The sequence below is a fragment of the Fulmarus glacialis genome, unplaced genomic scaffold, assembly GCF_000690835.1.
Source record: "Fulmarus glacialis isolate BGI_N327 unplaced genomic scaffold, ASM69083v1 scaffold860, whole genome shotgun sequence".
Taxonomy (NCBI): Eukaryota; Metazoa; Chordata; class Aves; order Procellariiformes; family Procellariidae; genus Fulmarus; species Fulmarus glacialis.
In genome coordinates, this window is record NW_009188121.1 from 29,943 (window position 1) to 38,089 (window position 8,147).

General features: G+C 40.7%; 1 protein-coding gene across 1 annotated transcript in view; it reads left to right on the forward strand.

The window, feature by feature from the left end:
• The window catches only part of GAD2 (glutamate decarboxylase 2 (pancreatic islets and brain, 65kDa)), a gene marked incomplete at its 5' end in the record, with an annotated part of 32,577 nt that extends 26,907 nt beyond the window's left edge, over positions 1 to 5,670 (forward strand). The window contains 4 exons of the mRNA XM_009577188.1: positions 194 to 343; positions 2,144 to 2,251; positions 4,015 to 4,104; positions 4,815 to 5,670. Of these exons, the coding sequence (XP_009575483.1) occupies positions 194 to 343; positions 2,144 to 2,251; positions 4,015 to 4,104; positions 4,815 to 4,988 (522 nt within the window). The remainder of the gene's footprint in view (positions 1 to 193; positions 344 to 2,143; positions 2,252 to 4,014; positions 4,105 to 4,814) is intronic.
• Positions 5,671 to 8,147: the final 2,477 nt, after the last annotated feature.

Here is an 8,147-nt window from a genome sequence, read left to right on the forward strand (position 1 = left end):
TACCAAGGTGTCCTGGGCACTGAATGGAGTATGAAAGACAGTCCACTGAGCAACTAAGTCCGGTTTTGTCCTTTTTTTCGATCTTCCTTTTGCACTTGGACATGTATTCCACTGAATTTTTGCCCAAAGCAGTCCTCAAAATAGTAGTCACATCTGTGCTGACATCACTTTTTTGTGTCTTTGTTTCTATAAGGGATTGATGCAGAGTTGCAATCAAATGCATGCTTCCTACCTCTTTCAACAAGACAAGCACTACGACCTGTCTTATGACACGGGAGACAAGGCTTTGCAATGTGGACGGCATGTTGATGTCTTCAAGCTATGGCTGATGTGGAGGGCAAAGGTAGGACTGCCTGCAATATATTTGTTTGCATTAAAATAACACACACCAGATACAGGGTTTTTTTCTGTAATCATAATTTTAGAGAATATCTGACCTGAATTTCCCATATATAACATGAAAGAAAGAACATTATTATTTTCTGGGGTTTTATACTTTTAACAATTTAGCTTCAAAGCAGCACACATAATTTTGAAATTTGAACTCCATGGCTTTGCATAGCATTTGCTTTGTGTAACCGTAGGAGTCTAACAGCATAAATCATACACCTAAGAATGTTGTTAGGAAGATTTCTGGAAATAAAAAGATGTTTTAATGACATTCAGAAATTAAACGTGGCAAATCAGGACTGGAATACCTGGTTTCATTACATGCAGTAGATACGAAGTCATCTTTCGAAGGAGTAGAGGAAGACTCATCAAAATCTGTTCTCTGGGAAATCTGAAAACACCAGCTCCAATGATTAATTCATCTGTATTTGTAGAATGTTGCTAGATAAGTTCTTCCATATATTTATCCAATCCATTATGTCAAGTTGCCTCAGGTTTGTTCAGAGGAGATGACATCACTGTTTTCATTTCCAGAAAGCCTTAAAGATCCTCATGTGCTTCATTAAAACTCTGAAAACAATTTTGAGACAGACATCAAATGTAGCTGGAGGTGTGGGAGTCTGTAAAGGAGGATGCAAGTTTCTGTGGTCACAATAGCTGTTGTGCTAACTGGGGTCTCCAGAGTGGCAGGCAATTTTAGCCACATGTCTCTCTTTTAACTCCAAGCCTTTCTCCCGGGGCTGTGCTAGCTCTACCCTGTTTTGAAATCTCTATACACAGAGGGATAATGACAGGGGCTTTTAAGTCAGTTCTGCACTGCCAGAACAGATTTAGCAGGGATATGCATCCATTACTCAGAGACATTTCTTCTTCTAAACTCCATTTTTTCAATATGCCTTGTACTGCTTTTTCTCTTCTCACACTCCGCTTGTAATATTAACCTTACAAAATAGGATGTGTGTTTCTTAAACAGTTTATCTATTCCAGCTGTTTATTCCCCTTCCTCCCTCATAAAGCTGGATGCTTTGTTTGTGGCATCACAGCTGGTGATTGCAAGAACAATTATGATGTCACAGAGAGAGGATTATGACTTCTGCCAGAGAAGAAAAAGCAGGATTTGCTGCAGCTCTTAAAAACACAGCTTCTGAGTTTATATGGTGTCAATTAGAAAAGAAGAGAGAAAAACACTACAGAGGCAGGGCAGTATCTAAACAAAATGAGCATTTTCACGGGCATCAGGCTGGACTCTAAAAGCATATCTGCCCATTCTGTGTTTAACTAAAAAAGAAAAAAGTATTCTTGGAAAAGCCCCCAGCACCTCACCTCTGGAAGATTAAAATCCCCTATTTTGAAAATAGCGGGAGACTCCCCATGTCTGGAACTCAACACCTTCTAGAGACCCTCCTCTGTGCCAGCCCAGGCTGTCTGAAACCATGCCTAGCCTCTGCAAAATCTACCAACGAGGGCACCCTTCATCGGAGGTGTTAGCAATATTTTGCTGAAAACCGAGCTAGTACCCGGTGCTCATTTTGCAGAGGTGGCTATAAGGGAGTCAGTGGCAAGAGCTAAAGGCAAATGAGCTGTGCTTGGCAAAGTGTCCTTTGTCTTGTAGAATCAGATCCTTAATCTGTCCCACAGAGATCCTGAGAGGTGACTTGTGCTGGTGCTTTGGCAAGCGCCGCATGGTCCTTTCGCTGTTTCGGTTCACAGAACAGATAGTCACGTAACTTTTTTTCTGCCTCTGTCTCTAAAGGGAACCACAGGATTTGAAGCACAAATTGATAAGTGCTTGGAACTTGCAGAATACCTATACAATAAAATAAAGAACAGAGAAGGGTATGAAATGGTGTTTGATGGAAAGGTATGTATTGCAACTTCTTTTTCCCAGTTGGTCAACAGCACTTGCCTTAGTCACCTATTGGGATGCTACCAACAGGTCAAACCAAACAGCACGTGACAGAAAGCAGCATCCCTTGTAACGAAACCTGTTGTGCCAATATCTCGCTTCCTGATGGGGTTCAGGGACAAGGGAGATGAGGCAGCTGTGCGTAAGATTTCAGTTTGCACAGTTTCACAGTTTCACCCCGCTGCCAGCTAAACACTGGCATCTCAGGCTAACACAGCACACACACAATTAGAACCAGCTCTTTTAAGTAATAAAAACAAGTTGTGGTTTCCTAATAGCAGGGTCTGTTACGAGTGGGGGGTTACAGTGCCCCACACAACTCTGAAAGGACAGTTGTGCAAAGCACTTTTATCAGCATCCTCAGGTGGGCAGTCACAGGCGACCTGGGGTGCCTCGGGGAGGCCGTCTGCACTGCAGTCCCTTCTGCGATGGGGTGCAGTACGGCGGGGCAGGGGCTGGTGTTGCTCGGGAGCCCAGCTGGCTCATGTGGCAGAGGTGACACCACTGCAGGGGGTACAAATATCTCTAGGCATGTTGTTTCTGTTGAGGGAGTCCAGCTGAGACAGGACCCTGGGTGCCAGGTGCTCAGCTGGAGCACAGTGCCCAGGGCAAGGTAGTGCAGCCTGGGTTGTGTGGCTGTACCTCGGAACTGCACCGGACTGTCCCGAGTTTGGCCAGCTCTGTGTGGGCAACCCTCTCCAGCTGTGATGGCTGGAGTCAGGCCTGGAAGAGACCTCTGTTAACCGGTGTTTTGCCAGTAAAAGAGAAAAAAAAGATCTCATTTTAGCTTTTTTCCTCTTACTTGTGGTGGTTTTTGCTCTCTGTACTTGCCCTGGAAGGTTTTGTCACTCAGAACATTGCTCTCTAGTACTGATCTGGTAGTGCGTGCCTAAGTGCTCTGCAGCACAAGGGTAAATGTCACCATGTTTCTTCAAACAGAGATCACAGGCTCATAACCACATGCCACTATGTGATTTATTTTCTGCACCTCACACATCATCACTGAATTTAGTCCACTGGGTCTGATGATGAGTAAAGGAACCGGCAGCAGTAGGAGTTGCTGTAACTCACACATTTAGCATCCAGCAAAGAAGAACGCAGAAAGGCAGGCAACTGTTGGGAGATTGCAAAAATACACAAAATGTCAACCGGTTCTTACTTTATGCTTTTCTACTTGGTGCTCCCATATAAGTTAAACTAGTTAAGAGGCTGTGATGCATGCATATTAATATGGCAGCTAGCTGAATCAAACTGAGAAGTAATAAATTTCATTAAATGTAAGAAAATCTTAGGCTGTCTTATGTACCACCTGTGACTCCTGTTTACAGAACCAGATTTTATATTATTCTGTCACGTAATAAAAGTAAGTGACACAGTCCTCACCTCTAAATTATCTGTAATAGACTCTTGCCTTAGCCACACGATCCCTTCAGCCTCTGGAGGGGACAGCACCTACAAAATCTAGATGCCTCTCAGTAGGGGATAAATGTATTTGCACAGCTGGATGATGTGTTTCTGCATCTGACAGCCTGGGAATAAATTGCCTAAAATTATCTTTTCTGCATTAATAATGATGATGACTCTCAGTGGACCACAATAATGAAAACCATTGACTGCTGTCACAATATGATGTATGAGAGGGGGGAAGGGCATGAACTTAATTGCAGCTGCGATATTATGTGCATTTCTTATAGTGTAAACCATTATTCTGTGTTTAGCCTCAGCACACAAACGTCTGCTTCTGGTATATACCTCCCAGTTTGCGCAGTATGGAAGACAACGAAGAAAGAATGAGCCGCCTTATGAAGGTAAGCAGCATCCTCCGGGACACCATGTAGTGAACAGTGAAATCCTTGCAGGCAGACAATCCTTGAAATGGTCTCCCAGAGCACAGGGCAAGGTCACCTCATGATATTCTGGCAAATGACACCTCCGTGGTCATTTTACTGCAGGTTAGGCTGGCACCACCTTACTCTGGTCTCCAAGTTTGGTATTCCCTGGGTTTGCCTGGTCTCTAGAGTACCTGTTTGAACTCTGTGTGTATTTGCTGAAGTTACTGTAGACTGCAATTGCTAAACCCACCAAGTGCAACAATAGCTTGATAATACCATGGCACTCTGGTGTACAAAAAGAAGATGGAAAACGATTGTCACAATATGTTTTGAGCACTACAAAAAACAGCTACTGTGTGGCTGTCGGCAATATTGAGAAAGTAGGGGGGGAGAATTCCCCAGTGATTTTAAGAGCCGGCCAAAGAAACAGGATAAATCCAATGTCTTTTCAATGAGCCATTTATTCCTTAATGGAGGTTAACTTTTTTATCAATATTGGATGTAATTTCATTTTAACTGCTTCTTGTAGCTTTTCATCTTTTTAAAAGAAGAAAACATACTCTGTGTTTTGTTATAATAATAATAAGGATGATGGTAATAATGAAAATAATTAAAATCATTGTAGTAATGATAGTAATAATAATAATAATCATGATCATCATCCCCTGCTTTTTGTTACATTGCAGGTGGCACCAGTGATAAAAGCCAGGATGATGGAATATGGAACGACCATGGTGAGCTATCAGCCCCTGGGAGACAAAGTGAACTTCTTCCGGATGGTCATCTCAAACCCCGCAGCAACTCACCAAGACATTGATTTCCTGATTGATGAAATAGAACGCCTGGGACAAGATTTATAATAATCGGGTGTGAAAGTCTGTTCCTGGACCTCTAAGTAGACAATTAAGTTGTCACAAACTGTGCGAATGTATTTGTAGTTTGTTCCGAAGTAAATCTATTTCTATATCGTGGCGTTGGAGTAGAGTACAGTTTAAAATCAAGAAACATGGCTCCTTTAAAGTCCTTTCCTGAGTTTTAGAATACCTCCTTAATAATTAGCTGCACAAAAAGCTGCATTGAAACAAATAAGAAAGAACAGAAGATACTTAAAATTATATCCCCAATTTTAACACAGCAACGACTTTAAATTAAAAGCAATCAGACTGAATGATGCCAAATTTGCCCAAAATTATGACAAAATCAAATTGGGGGAAGTGGGAGGGGGCGGTGAGAAGCAGGGTATACAAGCTGTATGTTTAAAAGTGAAAGTATTTTGCCTTTTTCGTAGTATTAGAACAGAATTTCTAATTTACCTATAGCAACATTTCAAATATATTTAAATAGGTATAGTTTTACAAAAGGAAAGAGATATATATATTAAAAAAATCCTATTTTGTAAACTATATATTTTTATTTTATATGGGTTATAAAACTGCAAGGACAGAAGCTGAAAATTAACTAGGATTCTTTTTCTTTTGATGGAGGTGCCTCAAATATTTATTACTGCTTATTTTAAAATATAAGCCCACATACTACATTCTTAAGAGGTACCAATAAGTCATTTCTCCATGTCATATGGATTGTACATCTCCAGGGTTGATTACTGAAAAACCTCAAGAGTACTGCAGCTCTTAAAACCACTTAATAAGATCAATTACGGTACAACAATAGGACGCAATTGTTCCTAATTGTTTCCCTCTTGGCCTAACTAGCAGACGCACAATCAATATAAAGTGCTAACCAAGACTGAAATAAGGTTGTATTTGGATGGTTTCTGTGTTCTGTGGTAAAAAAGCCTATCCAAAAAAACGTCACATGCCTGAATAAATGCTTACCTCATAACCATTTCTGCTATGAGCAGTCCAAAACTACATTGAAAATTAAAATTGACTGAAATTCTTACTAAAGAAATAGCATGAAACCTCACAGCTACATTAAGAGGGTAAACACTTCTTACAGATGTACAGGTCTGCAAGACAAGGCCTAAATTAAATGTGACTGTAATCTGAGTGACAGGGATGGGGACTAAGTAACAAACTGCTTTGTCAAAGGTTTCTCCCAGTCCTTGTCTGCAACGGCTTTTGAAATTGCAGAAAAAATTGAGATAAGGCTACATCTGCCTAAAACAGCCCACGCGGAGCCTCACAGCCTTTTTAGAAACCATGGGCACAGCTCTTGCCGAATTCATGTGCTGCATCAGTCCTTAACATTAGAGGTGACTCTGGCATGGAAACTGAAATTTATCCTCTTTCCCCCCAACATCTGGAAGTGTTGGTAAGAGTTCTGCGGCTCGGGCCTGTCTACTTATAACCCTACTAAAGTTTTGGTTTTAACTTTGCCTAAACGGCCAACTTTTGTTTGTAAAGCAATGTTGTTTTGCTGTCTCTAAAATACTTGAAGAGAAAAAAAAAGAAGTGCAATGTGGTTTTAATTTCATCTAAAATAGATAAATGGAGTATTGATTCAATGTAATATCATGAGGACATGAAGTAAGAGGAAATAAATTGTGTCTGTAATTGTGTTGCCTTTATTATATTGATAGTACTGTTTTGTCACCTCAGATTGAGGCTGTGCACTTTAGATTTAAACTGTACAGTGTTGCAAATCAACATGTGTTGCTGTATAAGCTTGTACAATATATTATTGATATGTCATTATTTGTGTGGTAGTAGTATTGACTTGATATTGTAAGAACTGCATTCACGCCGGTCCCTCTACTATATCTTTGCTTGGTATTAACCTCTCCTCGTCAGCTTTTGGGCAGACCTCTCACCTCACGTCGGTGGATTTCCATTGCTACCTGCGATGCATATATTGTTGCAAGTCAAGCTGTAGAGGAGATATCAGTTCTATCAGGAAGGACTTCAGTGTGACCTTTGCTAAATGTGTCAAAATCAGCAGACTAGTCACTGAAATACTGAATAGAGCAGCAAATTATATTCTTTTTTCTTGCTGGGAAAAAGGCAAGCAAAGAGCTTAAAAAGTAAAAATAGTACAGGGACAATGCTGAAGGTGATCAGTAGCCTGGTTACATCTTGCATGTGCAATTCCGTTTTAAAGTGCTAAGTGCAAACAACGTATTTATTAGCTGTATGTGCCAATCCAAGATTTACATTCAGTGTTCCAGGAGAACCAGCATTTTTCTTCCACGTAACTGTACTTATTGCAGCCAGGAAAAAGCGGCATATCAACCTGTTCTTGTGTTTGACCAAAGTATCTTATCTGTGGTGTTGATCTAAATCCAAATAAAAGTGTAAAATGTGACTCTGGGTCTTTTCATTAGCAGCACTGATGAGCGCTCTGAGCATTTATCACTTGTGCCATTTTGGAGCAAGGCCCCAATAAAGAGAATGTTTAATTGTAACTTTCTATGTCTCCTGCTGGATTTTTTCATGAGAAGATGCATTCTGTTAATTACTGTAACATAAAAAACCCAATTCCATCACCAGACCCTTTTTGAGGCGATAGCACCAGCATACAAGTGTAAATCTGCCATCTGGAATTTCTTTACCTTATCTTTACAAGGTGGATTTAGTTGCTTTATTCTCCTCAGACAGGCTCAACAATTTTTTATGTTTTGTTTTGTCTTTTTATTCCATGAGCACTTATCCCCAAATTAACCATAGACTCTAATCAGCCTCCAGCACAGCAGTGAAAGCAGTCAGGGCACTTTACAGGACAACACAGACTATACGATGGCAACAATTTAAAAGGCCATGAAATAAAAAAGACAAAGCAACTGATAAAAAAATTAATATTTTAATCTTCATGTCTCCCCTGGCCCACAGCCTCATTCCTCCAAAATGTTCCACCCGTCTGCTCTATTTTCCTTCCACCCTCTGAAGTGCTGCCCAGCCTGATGCCAGCAGCAGAGAAAGAAAACAAAACGCCGTGAAAGTAGCGGCGGTCAGAAAGTTTACATCTAAAATGAGATTTTTTGTATCTTTTTTTTTAAGCCTGCAGCAGAATTTGAGATGAATGCCTACGCTGAGTACCTGGGCAGAGCCCAGCCAGGAGCT